This window comes from Candida dubliniensis, chromosome 7 (genome assembly GCF_000026945.1).
Source record: "Candida dubliniensis CD36 chromosome 7, complete sequence".
Classification (NCBI taxonomy): Eukaryota; Fungi; Ascomycota; class Pichiomycetes; order Serinales; family Debaryomycetaceae; genus Candida; species Candida dubliniensis.
Genome location: NC_012866.1, coordinates 815,251 through 833,213, shown reverse-complemented (window position 1 = coordinate 833,213; position 17,963 = coordinate 815,251). Strand labels below are relative to the sequence as shown.

The 17,963-nt window shown below is 30.9% G+C and overlaps 7 protein-coding genes across 7 annotated transcripts; 3 read left to right on the top strand and 4 right to left on the bottom strand. All coding sequences in view use genetic code 12, as the record gives it.

Annotated features, from left to right (window-relative positions):
- Nucleotides 1-1,397: 1,397 nt before the first annotated feature.
- Nucleotides 1,398-3,419, top strand: CD36_73200 (conserved hypothetical protein; the record flags this gene model as incomplete). The annotated part of the gene is made up of 1 exon (XM_002421484.1): nt 1,398-3,419. The coding sequence occupies one exon, from the start codon at nt 1,398-1,400 to the stop codon at nt 3,417-3,419; it is 2,022 nt and encodes a 673-aa protein (XP_002421529.1).
- A 394-nt stretch (nt 3,420-3,813) lies between these two features.
- CD36_73190 (nucleolar protein, putative) lies at nt 3,814-6,066 on the top strand (the record flags this gene model as incomplete). The annotated part of the gene is made up of 1 exon (XM_002421483.1): nt 3,814-6,066. One exon carries the CDS (start codon nt 3,814-3,816, stop codon nt 6,064-6,066), a length of 2,253 nt encoding a protein of 750 aa, XP_002421528.1.
- A 268-nt stretch (nt 6,067-6,334) lies between these two features.
- On the top strand, nt 6,335-7,138 carry CD36_73180 (pre-mRNA-splicing factor, putative; the record flags this gene model as incomplete). The annotated part of the gene is made up of 1 exon (XM_002421482.1): nt 6,335-7,138. One exon carries the CDS (start codon nt 6,335-6,337, stop codon nt 7,136-7,138), a length of 804 nt encoding a protein of 267 aa, XP_002421527.1.
- A 45-nt stretch (nt 7,139-7,183) lies between these two features.
- CD36_73170 (nicotinamidase, putative) lies at nt 7,184-7,915 on the bottom strand (the record flags this gene model as incomplete). The annotated part of the gene is made up of 1 exon (XM_002421481.1): nt 7,184-7,915. One exon carries the CDS (start codon nt 7,913-7,915, stop codon nt 7,184-7,186), a length of 732 nt encoding a protein of 243 aa, XP_002421526.1.
- A 356-nt stretch (nt 7,916-8,271) lies between these two features.
- On the bottom strand, nt 8,272-9,438 carry CD36_73160 (calcineurin-like phosphoesterase, putative; the record flags this gene model as incomplete). Its single annotated transcript, XM_002421480.1, has 1 exon — nt 8,272-9,438. The coding sequence occupies one exon, from the start codon at nt 9,436-9,438 to the stop codon at nt 8,272-8,274; it is 1,167 nt and encodes a 388-aa protein (XP_002421525.1).
- Nucleotides 9,439-9,886: 448 nt separating this feature from the next.
- On the bottom strand, nt 9,887-12,190 carry CD36_73150 (vesicular trafficking Rab GTPase-activating protein, putative; the record flags this gene model as incomplete). Its single annotated transcript, XM_002421479.1, has 1 exon — nt 9,887-12,190. One exon carries the CDS (start codon nt 12,188-12,190, stop codon nt 9,887-9,889), a length of 2,304 nt encoding a protein of 767 aa, XP_002421524.1.
- Nucleotides 12,191-12,825: 635 nt separating this feature from the next.
- Nucleotides 12,826-15,972, bottom strand: CD36_73140 (guanyl nucleotide exchange factor, putative; the record flags this gene model as incomplete). Its single annotated transcript, XM_002421478.1, has 1 exon — nt 12,826-15,972. The coding sequence occupies one exon, from the start codon at nt 15,970-15,972 to the stop codon at nt 12,826-12,828; it is 3,147 nt and encodes a 1,048-aa protein (XP_002421523.1).
- Nucleotides 15,973-17,963: the final 1,991 nt, after the last annotated feature.

The window sequence follows — 17,963 nt, the reverse complement described above, 5'->3', positions numbered from 1 at the left end:
CACACGGTTACGGCTTAAATAACCTTAGTACTAAATACTGAAAATGATCATGTAAGCGTTTTTGACTTTAATTAGATTTTTAAAAACTTATTGTTTAACAAATTACTCCTCCACTATTATTGTTTAGTTTATGCATAATCATTTTCTGCATTCTTTGTTTTAAACTGTTAATCTATGAACTTTAGTGATTTGTGGGTGGTGAAGGTGGTGGCAAATGTTGTGGTGGTAGTGGGGTTATAGATTTAGTCTTTAACACTCTTAACATGAATACAAGTTTAATGAAACACACTAAAATCAAAAAAAAAAATCAATTGTTTAAGAATCCTTTACGAGAAGTTTAATCAACTTTCTCACCCCGACTTTTCATCTCTGTTTTTTTTTGTACTATAGATTAAATGTGGGTTTCCTATTGTGTATGTATGTATTATGGTTACCGTTACCACTCTTGATAAAGCATGACCAATACACATACACATACACACAGAAAGTTTATATACTGTGGCGTATATTGCTCCATTAACAAACAGTGGGTTTAAACATTAAATTCGGCTTAGGATTGTTGTTGCTGTCCTGATCAATGATTTCTTTTGTAATCTGTTATCTTCAATAGTTTGTAATTGTTTGCATGTATTGTTTTATTGTAACGAGGAAATGCTATTATTGTTTACCACACTCTAATATTGCTGATTTGCGTTGGTGTCAAATGTAAAAGGTTTCTTCAATGTATCTCATAATAACCACAGGGCTAGAAACAATAACACAACTCATTGTTCTTATTGTCTTGAAACATCTTTGTTTTGTTCAAATCCTGCAATATGTACATAATATTACATACAATCGATATCATCATAGAAATAAGAACCGCTACTAATTATTGAAGAAGGTGGGACCGAGGATTTACCTGTTATGGGGTAATGCTCAGGATATACTATAAATTGGGCTCAGCATTGTAAGACTTTATGCTTGATAGAATAACAAGTTACATATACTTAACTAGCTGCATTGCAAGAGGAAAGTAATTACTGGGATTCATTCAACCTATACAATGAACCATTTAAATGAACCTCGTTAAATATAAACCAGACGTTATCGGTTTCTTTAGAGTATTGCAATATGTTAAAGCGTAATATTAATGGGAGACATTTTATCGACACTAATACACGATAATTATCAAAAATTGATGATGATGTGGTTGGTTGCAAAAGGAGTTGAAGAAATACACACAGACAACACATATACACACATAAAACTATCCTTATAAATATTCAAACAAGATTAACTCAAAATTTTCATCTATCCTTCTCTTTGATTCCCTGTTTTTAGTTTCGTCCCTCTCAACAACATTCAACATAGGTTAACAGTATCAGACTGGGGATCAGACTATATATGAACTTATAATGACAACACATTTATCACCAAAAAAGTTATTACTTCAATTATCTGAACATTTATCTTCAATTGATACTCTTGATAAAACATCGTATGATGAATTTGTTAAATTGTATTACAAAATGTTAACAACATTATCGAACCATGGTAGTACTATTAAAGTTGCTGAGGATGAAAATGCGATCAATAATAATGAATCACCAATCGATTTGATAACTCCATTGTTAAAGTTTATAAATATAAATTCTAATTACGGACAGAAAGACGCCACTGAGTTAATATACATCCTAGCACGATTGATATGGTATTATCTCCATCACCGTTCGTTGTTAAATTTGGATGTTTTATTGACAGTATTTGCTTCGTTGCCATATAATCAGTTTTGCCAAATGAATCATATTCATCAATCTGAAGTTGTTTTGAATTATACTGATTATTTTATGATATTCAATTTTGACACCGACATCAATAATAAAACTAATGAATACTTGAAATTTTACACAAGTTTTGTTGTGTTTATTAATAGGGTCATCTTCCAATTTCAATCTATTATTGAAAATTGGTATAGTAATGATATGAAAAATGTCAACAAAGTGTTGCTGTTAATGAATGACTACCCAGATGGTAAAATTTGGGTTAGTTTATTGTTTAAAAATTGGAAAAATACACTTAATCAACCCACCAACACTATCAAAATAATGGAATACTTAAAACTGACAGATTCAACTTTGATTTCCTATTATTTTCAGAAAAATTTACCCAACTCTAATGATTTACAAGAATGGAATCTTGACAATTTTCTCAAATTTATTTTGCAAATATTAGATCATTATCCAATGACTCCTAACAATGTTGTTACGCCCTGGTTATTTAATTATAAATTTATTAACAAATTACAATCATGTATTGGTGTTATTCAAACTTCTAGCAAATTTGACATTATAACTGAATTTAACTTATTGAATTGCAAAGTATCATTTATTATGAGTTTAAATTATTTAAATTTTATAATTTCCCAACAAATATTACAAAATAAGTTTAATGATAGGTTGCCTGATTGTGTTGTTCAACATTTTAAATCGTTTCAATTACCACCATTGTCTAAATCAAATGATTTTGTTATCAAGAGTGAATTTAATGACAGTAATAAGTCACCGTCATCAGCCTCATTAGATAGAATATTCACAATGATTGAACAGAATGATTGTTCTCAAAGTTTGATTATGATTCAATTCCAGATATTAACTTTGATTGATAAATTAATGCTTGATGAATGCAAATCAATTGAATATATTAATAATCAACAACTCGTTATTATCGCTGATAAGACTGAAGATATTGATCAAAAATCCTTATCGTATCTATTGCAGGAGAAAATAATTTTATCATATCTTGAATTATTTATGGTTAGTTTGATCGCCCCATTATTGTTGATTAATAATTTCAACAAAAAAACGAAAACTTCTTCAACAGCCAATGGTGAAACTCAATTAGCAAAACAATACCAATCAGATTTGATTTTCCAGATCTTTAATAAAATTCTAAATTTAAATTATAAATCATTACCCAAGAATAAAATTTGGATTTGTTTAATTAATATAATCAATGACATTTGTTATACGGATTTACGTTATATTGAATTGTTTATTGAGTTATTTGAATATCAATTATCTCATCACAGTATTACGCAAAACAATAAGCAAAATAAATGCGATAAAGAAAAACCCGATTATTTAAAAGATGATTTAATCAATAGCGGTTTAAAATTTTTCATTGAAACTTTCAAACCAAATCATCAATGGAATGATAATAGTAATAAAAATAATTCAAAACGTCAAGATAGTAATTCAAATCAATATCAACAGCATGGGCAAGTAGATGTTGAAAACACACCATTATTCCAGATACACCTTGATGATTATAAATTTCTTTATTCTGGAGATAATTATAATAAGTTTAACATGTCGAATGTTTTTCCTATTCACAATAATTTCACCAATACTAGTTCAAACACCATGCGAGGCAAGTAAATAGGAAATAAAGTAATCAAACATACACAAGGTACAAAAATGTACGTGAGTCAAAACAATGTTACTGATATTTATAGTTATGGATACTGGGAATTTTGATTCGTAGAATCAGAACATGTATATTGTTGAATCATTGAATACAAGAGCGTACAATATTCTACTTTTGACACAAAAAAGAAATGTTCTGGTTCTGGTAAAATAAAATTCGAAACTTCTAATGCTCATCTCTTTAGACTTGAAGTAAGTAAGGAAAAAAAAAAAAAAATTTACAACTTAATCATCATCATATTCTTTAACTACTCTATTAACCAATTTCATACCTGTCAACCTACAGTTTTTTATATATCAATTATACCAAGTTATTTATTTTTAATTAGACACATTTCCATTGAATATGGTATTAAAATCAACAACTGCAGGGAACGTATCAGTATATCAAGTTTCTGGTACCAATGTTTCTCGATCATTACCTGATTGGATAGACAAGAAACGTAGACGAGCCCTTAAACAAGATTTAGAATATCAAAATAGAATAGAATTAATTCAAGATTTTGAATTTAGTGAAGCATCAAATAAAATTAAAGTGACTAATGATGGACAATATTGTATGGCTACAGGGACTTATAAACCACAAATTCATGTTTATGAATTTGCCAATTTATCATTAAAATTTGATCGTCATACTAATGTTGAAAATATTGATTTTTTAATTTTAAGTAATGATTGGACTAAAAGTGTTCATTTACAATGTGATAGAAGTATTGAATTTCAAACTGCTGGTGGATTACATTATCGTACTAGAATACCTAAATTTGGTCGATGTTTGACATATAATCCAATTAATTGTGATTTGATTGTTGGTAGTTCAAGTGATGAATTATATCGATTGAATTTAGATCAAGGTCGATTTTTATCTCCTTTGAAATTGGATATGATTGATGATAGTGTTGATAATGGGTGTAATGCTGTTGATATTAATTCTGTACATGGATTAATAAGTGCTGGTTTAGATGATGGTACTGTTGAATTTTGGGATCCAAGATCAAAACAAAGAGCTGGGAAAATGTTTGTTAGTGATCAATTAATAAATAGTATTGGTACTGAACAAAGTTCTTGTGGTATTACATCACTTGCATTCCGACCTCAAGATGCATTAAATTTTGCTTGTGGGACAAGCACTGGACAAACATTATTATATGATTTACGTGCATCACAACCTTATCAAGTCAAAGATCAAGGATATGGTTATGATATTAAAAAAATCATTTGGTGTCAAGATTCATTAAAACCAGAAATGATTTTAACTAGTGATAAAAGAATTGTGAAAATATGGGATCATACTAATGGTAAATCATTTGCTTCTATGGAACCTACAGTTGATATTAATGATATTTGTCATATACCTCAATCAGGGATGTTTTTCATGGCCAATGAAGGAATGCCCATGCATACTTACTATATCCCTAATTTGGGTCCTGCTCCTAATTGGTGTTCCTTTTTGGATAATGTTACGGAAGAATTGGAAGAAAAACCATCTGATTCAATCTATTCCAATTATAAATTTATTACTCGTGATGAAGTGGTGAAATTGAATTTGACTCATTTGATTGGATCCAAAGTGTTACGGTCATATATGCATGGGTTTTTCATTAATACTGAATTATATGATAAAGTCAATTTGATTAGTAATCCAAATTCAATTTATGATCAACGTAAACGTGAAATTGCCAATAAAATCAATGAAGAAAGAAAATCAAGAATTCTTACTAGTTCAAATGGTAATGACTTACCAACGAAAATTAAGGTCAATAAAGAATTGGTCAATAAATTACAAACTAAATTTGCTGAAAATGGTACTGGTGACAGTAATGCTGGTGGTGCCACTGATTACGTCGAATCAATTGTTAATGATGATCGTTTTAGAGAAATGTTTGAAAACCCTGATTTCCAAATTGACGAAGAATCTCATGAATATAAACAATTGAATCCAGTTAAATCAACCAAAGATATCACCACTACCAGCATCAGCAACAACAACGGCACTACTAATTCAAGAGGAAGAGGATTAACGGCAGCTGAAGAATCAGACGAAGAAAGATTAAACATGAAACATTCACACCATATAGGATTAGACTCAGAAGATGAAGATGAGGAATCAGACTCTGACTCAGAGGACCAATCTGAAGATGAAACTAAAGCAGCAGAAACCAGAGAAAGAGTTGGTAAAGAATTGAACAAAATACGTAAATCCAAACAACAACAACAGCAAGATTCAAAGAAATTCCAAAATGAAATGAAAATCTTATCTGAACAATCGTCATCAACATCTTTGACAAATACTGATAAAGCATCAGTATCATTTGGTTCTCAAGTAAATAAATTAAACAAAATTTCTAAACAAAACAAACACAACAATGGTATTAGTAATGCTAAAGATGCTAGATTACGTCGTCATGCTCGTGGTGAAGCTGAATTAACATTTGTACCACAAAAATCCAAATCGAAATCCACGAAACAGAAATTCAACAATAACGGTCATAGTGATGATGAAAATCTGGATAGTTGGAAGAGTAAAGATGGTGGTAGAACTAAACAAAGATACGAAGGTCGTAGAATGGCATCAAAGAATAAGTTTAGAGGTATGTAAGATAATAGACACATGTAGCTGCATTAAAAATAGTGAACCAGTAACTGTAGGTTACTATTGGATGCAAACAATATGTTTAGTCATATATCATTCAAGAAGTAATTAAAAGTGATATCTTTCATTTAACCATATCAATGATTTGGTGTTGGTCGTGTATTTCACGCCAATAATGGCAATAGTAAACTCAATTTTTTGGATGCACATCTCAAATTGTCATTAAACACCTTGAAGTATACATATCTAATAATAAACAACCACATCTGTGATTATGTCACGAAATAAAGAAAAAGCTCAATCGAGTTTAAATAGATTTTATCAATCACAATCATCATCAGTATCAATCAATTATCATTATCATCAACGACCGAAAAACATCCATTCAGTCACCCAATTATCACAAGCTGAAGGTTGGCGACGATCAATAATTGGAGAAATTTCTAATAAATTGACAGAAATCAATGATTTTGAAATACTAGATGATAAAATCCGGGAAATAAATGATCAATTGAATGAATTATTTAATGAAAAAAGACGATGGGAATACCACATACGAGATAAATTACATGGGAATGATTATATTCGACATACTGGTAAGACAGGTAATGATTTGATTAATACTGGTATTCGAGTGAATAATCTGGATAAAGGGAAATATTATCGATATTTTGGTCGAGCTAAAGAATTATCAGAAGTGAAATCGTTGATTGAAGAGAATAAGAAGAATCGGAAAACCCATAAACATAATGATAATGATGACATGGATCGAGGTAAAAGACGAAGGAAAGTAGGTCAATCTAAGAGTTCTGACAATTTGATAGAGATGAACTATTATGGGTTTTATGATGAAGAAGAGGAAAAATATTCAGATGAAGATACGGTTCAACTAGTCAATCCATTAGTATCCTATGAAGAGAAGAGATGCAAGGAATTGAACGATACTGAAATACAACAAGAAGAGCTTGAAAAACTGCAACAAATACAAATGAGTTTTATTGATATTCCTACAAATGAAATTGTGACTAAATGGTTAGTAAACAAACGACGTGAACAATTATTAAACAAATTTCGTTAAATAGCATAGTCTTGCTATTGAGTCTTCATTTTTTTCTTTTTTTTTTTAGTTAAATAAACGATCAACTTTTTCATCACTACCAACTATGATAACACCATTATCAGTATATAGCTTATCTGTGTCATTAATTTTCTCTGGATAAACTGATTCACAATAATTTTTCAATACAAATGTTTTGAATCCATTTTTTACACTATCAATAGCTGATCTCAAAACACAGAAATCATAAGCTAACCCCACGAAAACGACATTTTCAATATCATACTCATGTAAAAGATCAATTAATTCAGTATGATGTAACCCCCAACAATCTTGGAAACAGGAATAATATTCACGATCAGGTAGATATCCCTTCTCCACAATTTTATGTGGAACAGCGTTACTATTTTGTTCGGAAAGTTTTTCGAATTGATTAGCAAACAGAGGTTCCAATTGTGCTCCTTTGGTACCTTGTACACAATGATCTGGCCAAACAATTTGATTCATAACAATAGGTTGATTAGTTTTGGGGTCTAATTTCTTTTCTGGATGAATGAATTCAATTTCAGTAAATGGTGAAACATTGTCATGTTGAGAGGCAAATGAAGTATGATTGGGTGGATGCCAATCTTTAGTTGCAACAATCAATGACCAATCAATGCTATTTTGTTTATCGGGTGATGGTAATAATTGGTTGATTTTGGGTATCACTGATCGCCCATTTTTAATGGCTAATGATCCATTTGGTGGTAAGAAATCCTCTTGCAAATCAACTATTATCAATGCTGTTTTCTTCATATTTGATTCTTTGCTGATATAAGGAATTGTTAGCAACTAATGCTATATGGTTAGGAGTGGAAGGTTTTTATATATTTTCTGATCTTTGTTACTTTTTTTTTGTGTTGTTCCGGTGACTCCCCCGTTAAGAACCTCCCGTAAATAGATTCATTACCCAGTGGAACAATGCAGAATATCATTCTCATGACTCTATAGCTAATTACTTGTCTCGAGGGATTACTCCCTACTCTACGGATAAATCGGTACTGTTACTTACAAACACACTTGGACAAAAAGAACAACTATCAATACAAAACAAAACGAGTCTAGAATCTAATTCTAATTAATCTAATCTAATATTATTTGTCTCCCAAGACCTAACAATTAACTTGAAAAACTTCTTCAACCAACTCAAAAGATTTCTTCTTATTGTCATCATTCGTTTCTACGTCACCCACCTCCTGTTTAGATATAACCATGGCTGATAATTTCCCATTTCTATCACAACGAGAATCTAACCCTTTAGTGAATTTTTTAATTTTCAATCCTCTTCCAGCATCATGGCCATAATAAACAATATAATCAGCAGGATATTCACCATTTTTTGAATTATAAATTTTTGACCAACTTTTACTATTAGGCATAGTTGGATCAGATGTAGTCTCATTATAAAATGGTCCAACTAATGATCTCATTTCAAGATTATCAATTGGATCTTGTTGATCTAATGGTAAATCTGGTCTAATACCAGCATGTACAGCTATTCCTTGACTATATTTATTATCACCACCAATTGAATTCTTGCTCTTTCCCTTAGGATTTGGGACATATCCCAATTTTTTAATTATGGAACAATTATTAATATATTTAACCTGATGAGGTTCGAGTTTTTTAGCTAATAAAAATTCTGGATCATCATTGAATGAATCCTTTATGGTAATTGATTGACCTTTAGATGATGAAAAATTCGGCTGGTCTAATCCATGGAAAGTGGCATAATTCTGTAAAATATAATACTCATGATTACCCAATACACAATCAATATTATTATTAATCAAATAATTTAATGTTTTAAATGAATCTGGACCTTTACTTATAAAATCACCTAAAACAATCAAATGATCTTTATGTTTGTTATAATGTATTTTTGTTAACAATTTTCTAAATTCGATATAATGACCATGAATATCACCAATTAAGATTATTCTATCCACTTCTCTCTTATCAGTGGCCTCGTTGTTTTCCTTATTCGACGATGATACTAATGTAACAGGTATATCGGATATATTCTCAATAGGTTTTAATGCAACTGCTTCGGGAATAAAATAACCCGGTAGGAAAACCGTGAAAAAATACAAGGCTAATAAAGTTATCAACCCAATTATAGTAAATAAAGTATATTTGGTAGTGTTACTCATTGAAAATGAATCTTCGTATTCTTCATATTGTTGTTCTTCATCGTAATCTGGTCTCTCGTTATTATCTTCCCTAGTAGAGCTCTTATACTTTCTGTAGCTCTTCTTCAATGGTGTAGTCTCCCTCATCAATGCCGGTGTTAGTGTTGACTAGTTGAAGGAAGCAAAAACGTGTTTTCGTTCTTTATATATATTCTTGAAAAGATGCAAGTGTTGTTATTTTTTTTTTTTTTTTTTTCACAACAAACACAAAAATATTTAAACGGAACTTGTTGAACAACGTGGAATGTTTGCAGTTAAAAAAAAAAAAAAAAAAAGACTCAATAACCTGAAGATGATGAAAGAAGTAAACAATATTATAGACGGAATTAAATAGGTTGAAGTTAATTGGCTGGTTCAACTCTCGATACTATATTATGGTTTCAGTTCCAAGAAAATATCCAGAAATGGCTGGTATTAAAGATGGTTGCATTTCTTTATAAGATCTCAGAAAAGTAAACAATTACACTTTCTTCATGTTTTACAATTTTTTTTAGAACTAACTAACAAATGTAACAAATACTTATATCAAACCTATTTAACCTCCGCCAACACCTTCGGGTCTTTCAACTTCTTTTTGAATAACTAAATCTTTCCGTAACAACTCTCTCAATTCATCTCCAATAATTTCACCCGCATTAGAGTTTTCACTACCACATCCAGTAGCATTTCCATTATTATATGGATCCTCATGATGTAAAACATTTAAACTATTATCACGATCAATTATATCCAACATTCGTTTAAATTTCAAAAACAATAATTCACTTCTAATCAAGAGAGGGTTCAAATGCAATTTCATACTCAAATCATTCATATATTTCAACACTTCATCAAATTGTGTCAAATTTTGAATTATTATTCTTTCATTATCGCTTAATATACTCAAGGCGAAAAATAAATGGAATTGTGAAGAATAATAATCTGTCCATAAGATTTCCCATAAAGTTAAAACCTGATCCCAATGTAATTCTCGTTTGAACCAAACTAATAACATTCTGAAAAAGAAAAATAAATCATTTGATTGACACATTTCTAAATGTTTATATAATTTAGGTAACATAAATTGTAATAATTTGTTTAAAGTATTCATTTGCTTTTTCATACCAGTTTGATCTCGAATAAAATTACGTTCCATACGTTCCATGAAATTGGCAAATGCCCAAAACACCAACACTTCATCTTGAATAATTACGTATAACGGTGATAACAAATCAGTCATGCCTTGTACGTATCCTAGGTTCTCGTTATACTCATTAAATGTTAACAAAATTTCTCTCATAGCATATAAATGTGGATTTCTAATATTGGAAATATCAAATTCGTCATCAATGTCTTCTTCATCTGGAGTCTCTGGTGTGGATTCCCTTGTTTGAGTATTATTGTCATTATTTGTCTCACTTTCAGCAGTGGAACTATCTCTGCTCTCCTTTCTCTTTTTAGGATTCTTGAAAATTTCTAAATTCCGATCAGTTCGATTAATATCTTTTTCAATACGGAACTTCTGATCTTTCCAAAAATCAGTATTTCTTTTCACATCATCATTTACCCATTTCAATTTGAGTTCTTCATATCGAGTTTCATATGATTCACGTAAAGTTTTACGTTCTTCTTCACTTGAATCCCATGGGAAAACCCCCAATAAAAATAACCAAGCTTCTTTACGTACATCTTGATTCAACCCACCATGGAATATCCGGCTTTTCACTTCGTCAACAGTGATCAATAATCTCCCACTATAATCAAAAAATCCTTGCCATTCTTGTAAAGTGATTTCATTTCTTCTGGTGGTTTTATTGATTTCTTCTTGGGTCAACATTTCTGTTGAATTTAATTCTCGGTTGATTTTATTAAACAATTTATCATCCAACATATATGCACCTTGACTCTGTTCTGCTTCTTCCTTCACTTGCTGTGCCCATTTGGCCAAATATATTCTTGCAGAATCAAACTCATCACCAATCTTAATCACTTCCGGTTGTTGTAACACTAGATCTTTTATTGGTTTAGGCGCATTATCTTCAATTATATCCAATACTTGATTTTTGGTTTTAGCAGATAATGTGGCCACTGTTGACAAAACCTTCCATTTAGCAGTATTGAAAAACTTGGCCACATCAGGTAATTTAAATGGTTCCTGCGATGGTTCTGGTAATGCTGGTTTTTCCTTAAAGGGGGCAAAATTCCTTAAATCATTTGATTCGGGATTGATCAAATAAACTGATGGTTCAATAGTTGAGCGTTGCACATTAATCAATTGTTGTAAAACTTTCAAAAAATCTAAACCACCCCAATATAATTCTCCATCATTACCAAATGGATCAAACCGTTGATTTTGTAGTTTTTGTGATTTTACACTCAGTGGACTTTCATCATCATGGAAGAACAAAATTGGTAATTTTTCCCCATCATGAAGATTCAATACGATTGATCCATACCAATATCCATGTGATGGAGTTCTAAATTGAATTGAATAAATAAATGACAATTGAACATTAAATGCATATCCAATTAACACTGATTGACTAGGTTTAGACACAATTCTTGACGTCGAAACCTTGTTTTGTTTATGATGATCATGATTGATGTTATTTACTGAATTTAAATTCAAGTCTAAATCTTCAACATCAACTTGTTGATAAATTTTTAATTCTTCAGTTGACAATTGTGATTCTGGAACATACGATAATAGTATTTCTAAATTGGTTGCTCTTGGTGGTCTTGAAAGTGTCAAAAACCCAGCAATATTATCTTTTTTAGATGGTGATGGGTGCAAGTATACTTTTGATTTGACATACAACAATTCTACTTCATTCAGAAGCAAAGTTCTTTTGGTAGGCATCTGCGTTACTAATATTGATTGTTTTCCTTTAAAAGTTAAATTTCAATAACAAAAATAGAAGAAATGAAATCAAAAATATATTTGTATAGATGAAAATTAAGATCTATGATATACAAAACAAGGTTGTTGCTCCCACTAAAGATCAAGTGTAGTTGCCACTTATTAGCGTATATTTTGTGGGCTGTGGTGAATTAATTGTGGTCATGACCTGCTTATGTAATCAAGGATAGATTCGTATCTAACCACCAACTGACAAATTAGACTTATTTGGTGAACTTCACACGCAACTTTGTCAATCAATGGGCAAATATCCCAACATTTATATACATTTATCATTAAAACTTCAGTAAGTATAGAAATCACATCTAAATAGAATTTACATATATATTTATAAAAGGTAACAAATAATGAAAAAAAAAAAAACAGAAGCACAATCAGAAGCAGAAGCAGACAAATAAACAATATTAAAACTCACAATCATATAATCTAAAATAATAAGAATAAAATTAAATAACAAAAACAAACAATATAATATAAAGTACTGAAAGAAATAAAAAGCCTTAAAACCAATATGTCCAACACAACAAACATCTAAAACTACATCTAAACTTTTCTATTCATCTCTTTATTATCTCCTAAATCACCACTGCTGATACTTCTGAATTGGCAATTTTTAAATTTGGTTTTTTAATACTACTACTTATACTTGTAGCAGGTGAATGATCTTTAGAATTATTAACTTTACTACTTCTTCTGGTAATTTCACTGTCTTCGGTATCCTCTGGTTCTTCAGCAATTGACAGTTCCATTATCATCGAACTAGATTTCACTGTAGGATTGGCATTAGTGGTAGCAAGTAATTGATTGATTGGACTCTCATTTTCATTATAATTAGCTAAAGTAAATGTCTTTGGTGACTTGACCAATTTGTTATCGATATCTTGAGCCAAATCAGCCAAGTTTTTAATTGATTTCAGTGATCGGAAAGTTGGAATCACTTTTGAGATATCTTTCATATTGAAAAATAATTTCTTAATCTCAAATTTAACCAATTTCGTCAACTCGTCATCATGATAAGATGTAGTATTACTTCTAGCACCAGCACTACTTGCTCTATCAGTGGTTGCTAATGTTTCACCAATAGTTTCATAATCCTCTTCTCCTTCTTCATCATCATCAACATCTTCATTCTCTAATGATGTATCATATTGTTGTTGCCTATCTTGATCTTCTAAATCGAATCTCAATTGTAATCCAAACCCAAGAATAATCAAATAATTCTTATACTTTTTCATCTCTAAATTATAGTCATTGATTTTGGTGTCATAATTAGTCAAGATTCGACTATGGTTTGAACAGTTGAAATGACATTTAGGTAAATTGATCAAAAACTTCTGCTTCATTTCAGTGAATTCGTTATACAATTTCTTCAATTGGTTATAATAATTTGAGGTTTTAACAAATTGTCTCATCATGCCCAAATGATTGGTTTCTTCACTATTAACAATATAGTTGGACAAATATACTCCCTTGACAACGGGTTCATATTTCATTATATTTCTGGACTTTTTAAATGACTCGCGATGAGCAATAATATAATCCAAATTGGTCCATCCATATTCCAATGAACTTACACTTTCTTCCAATGTGGGAATCGCAGTTATTTTGGCAGCCCAGAAATTACAGGTATTTATGAACTCCAATGCAACTTCTTTGGTACCAGCCTCAAATATAAACTTTTTAGGTTGTCGTTTCGAAGTCTTGGGGAATGTTAATGACCACATGACTTTACCTTGAGAAGTTGTCTTTTCTAAATCTGCATAGGTGGAGCATAAATTGTAGGTACCAATCTTGGCAGCATTTTTCAACCAATTACCATCACCAACAATGTCATCATCATCTGGTTCAGTTTGTTGCTGTTGGTGGCCATTTCTCTTTTTGTATTTCTTGATGACTTTTGGATCAAATGAATACAAGGATAACTCTCCTTTACTTATAACCACAAAATTTTCAGTAAATTTGTGATTGTTCATGTTAGAAGTTGAAGAACTGGAATTTGCTGGTCTACTGAAAAATGATAAAAACTTGCCGTGATTAGCAGATGCAGATGATGATGATGATGATGATGAATTGGAGTTACCTTCTATTTCATCAACTGAGTCATTGTTTAAAATTTTCAATTTCAATAACCCTTCCTTCAAATATGGTGATCCTTGTAATTCTAATGTCAAATCATATTTATCTTGATAATCATCAACATTGAAATCTTCCATTTGTTGATTGAAATGTTGGGCATCTGATTCATCATGCATTGGCAAATTCATGGTGTCGAATGATAAAATCGAAATCACGTCATCACCATTATTACCAGAATCTTTTGATATAACAGATTGTCGCGAAGAACGTTTATTCAAACTCTTCATTTGATCGTAGGAAGGACGATTCTTCAATTGTGGTACACCAGAAGCTTGAGAATACAATGAAGGATTGCCATTTTTATACATTGATGATTTTTCCGATTGAAATTGTTGCTGACGTTGGTGTCCAACCAAAGCCCTGGCCATACCAACTCTTTGCACCGGCAGGCGGTTCGGATTTTGGGCAGTAGCATTGAAATTCGATATCTCAGATGTGGTGGTGGTGTATCTTTTCATTGCCAAAGATGATCTACGGTTGGTGGTATCAGTAGACCATATTGAGGAAGCAGACTGTTGACGAGTCAAGACTGCTCCATCTTCGTTAGTTGGCTCATTAGCTGGTGTGATTGGACTATTTGTGCTAGCATTGGTGGTTTCTGTAGTTGTCGAGTCTTGACTAGCTTTGGATAATCTATTACTGAGGACGTTGGTGTGTTGATGGCCGTGGTCGCTATGATGGTGGTGGCTTTGGTGGTGGTGGTGATGGTGATGTTGGGATTTACTAATTGATGAAGAGCCAGCTTCATCAGCAGTTTTCAAGTGCAATTCATTTTTAGATAAATCCTCATAAAAACTTGACAATTCATTCTCAATGGCAATCTTTTGCTTTACAGTCAACGACTTCAGTAACTTTTCATTTTGTTGCACAAATGTCGTAAAAGTATTTCTGATGAAATCAGATTGACTGATACGAGATTTCTTGTTTAATTCCAGATTGTGCAATGCCGTATTTAACAATATTAAGGAATATATGATAATATAAATCTGTTCAAAATTCTTGGTGCAAAACACATTCTTAGGGTGTTGTTTCAAATATGATTTGGTGAATGATGATAATATACGGTCAATTTCTTGAGACTCTCCTTTCAAGTATAATTTTGAACAAAGCATCCTGGTTGACTTTAAAAGGTTTGGAGGCCATTTGAATAAATCCATATAGTAGTTTCTAATTTTGGTCGAGTCACGATCACCGGCTGCTAAAAATTGAGTGTACTCTTGAGGCATGATAGAAACAAATTCTTCATCAAACAATCTCTTTGCAATTAATCTGTATTCAGTATCATCATCCTTGTTTGATGTTTCACTGCTGCTCTTATCTTCTTTATCTGTAGACTCTGATTTTTGAGAATCTGAATTCGTTGAAGATGATGGCTCATCCTTTGATGAAGTGGTAGTCTCTTTGTCTTCGCTCTTGTGTCCATCGCGGTTTGGTGTTATTGGCAAAGGTTTATCATCTTTAGGAGGGTGGTGTTTTATTTTATTGGAAGTGCTAATTGGTGGAGGCTTAGTCATATTTATTGAAGAATCGGGGGTGGTGGAGCTGGTAACAGATGATTCTGTTATATTGCTTACTGCAGAAACCATTGAATCAACCGAATCGGTACTATTGAAAAATAATTCTGAAGCGAACAGCAACTTGACTGATTATTTATTAATTATTAACTTGAAACTGTTATGATAAGGAGCTGGAAAATTATCGACAACACAGTACAAGATATAAAAAAAAGGAAAATGTTTTTTGTCACTTTTTAAGTTTTCAAGAAATGTTTCCACTGAATGATATTTATTATCGCTTTTCTTTTTTTTTTCCTTTAATTAATTATTCAACACGTAAACTATTCTGAATAATACGTTACAATGTTGTCTAGCTTTTTCTTTTAAAGTTGACTTTAGGGAAAATAAATTTGAGGGGAGGGTATGATATCTTGAAGACTATCGTCAAAATTGGGATTAAACTTTTTCAATAAATAAACAAACAAGTAAAAAAATTTTCCCTGTTTTATTATATTTTATTTTTTCTTGATCCAGTTTAACAACTTTGATTTATATGTAATAATTTTTTTTTTTGATCGTGTTGGAACTTTCGTAGTTCGTTCTATTGGTTATTTGACTTTCAAAATTTGTAGGGTGAACTATGATATTTTTGATTATAAATGATTCGAATTTTGTTCTAAAACTCTGATATACGTGTTATCAAGAACTGATTATATAGATAATTGTATTAAAATTGGTATCCAAATTGAATTGAAGAAAAACCTCTTTCAAAAAGATATAAAAAAATTAGAAGAAACTGTCTTTTTTTTAAGGAAAACAGTGGAAATAGGGAAACCTAATATGTTTATATCTCTATTTCAATAAATATGATTAAATAACTTGCGTGTGAATTTGAAAATTAAGAATTTAAAAAAAAAAAAAAATTCAAATATGATATTAAAACAATATCAACAAAATAGAACAAAAACAAATAAAACACAAGACCAATAAATTGTTGTTGTTGTTTTTTTTTTTTTTTTTCATTCAATGTCCTTCACATAATTATTTCCTGCATTACTTTCTTTGTCAGGGCTAAAACTAGATTAATAAATTTAAAAAATTCTTTTTGTTAAACTAATTTATTAACAAGGATATAGCCAAAATAACCACAATATTAAATCCAAATTTCAGACCCATAAACCAATAAAAAATAAAGACAGGTTGGAAGCTATTATTCCAATCCACAGAGCTTTGAAAACTCACAAAAATGAAAAAAAAAAAGGAAAATTTTTAGTTTACATTCTCGTTTGTTTGTCAAATTCCCTTTATTAAGACAAAAATTAGTATTGTAAAAATTGTGTGACTTTTCTAATTTCTTTTTTTTTTTATGATATTCTAAGATGCAAACAACGACCTCATTCATACATTAATTGGAAAATTATTTTCTTTTCGGAATAAAGGGTGGCTTGATGCTTAATGATTAATTGTTCTTGTGTAACTTTTATGTAGAATGAGTTAATTATAAGGTTGTGAAAACATATATCGCCTTTTCCAAACGGGTTCTAAGAAAATATCACAACAAAAAGGACAAGGATTGAACTTGCATTGAAGAAGGCGTGTAGTAGACTGATTTTGGCTCAACCACATTCTTGGTTATTGCCCAAGGAAGGTGTATGTCGGTGGTATTTTAAGAAATAACCATTGTCGGGCTTAGGTTAGATGTTTTGCAATTCCAAGCAACAATAGTACAGTCATAAACAAAGGCTACCAAAAACAAAAGCAAGTCCACCTGTCATTATTGGTATTACTAGTTAGAAGACCATTAAGAATTATTATTTTAGTCTACTGGTCACAAGATTGTTCAAACGATTTATTGCAACACTAACATCAAACAACAAGAATGTCCTTGTTTCACTTCTAATTTTAAGAATCAGCTATGGTGAAATATAAAAGCAACTATTGCAATATTAGTTTTATCAGAATATGCTGCTGCAAACTTTCACCTCGTAATTTGTTAACTCTTTACTATCCTTGATCAATTCTATGGTTCTATCTTGGCAGAATGTGTTGCGTCAAAAGTATTCTGTGCGGTATACATTTTC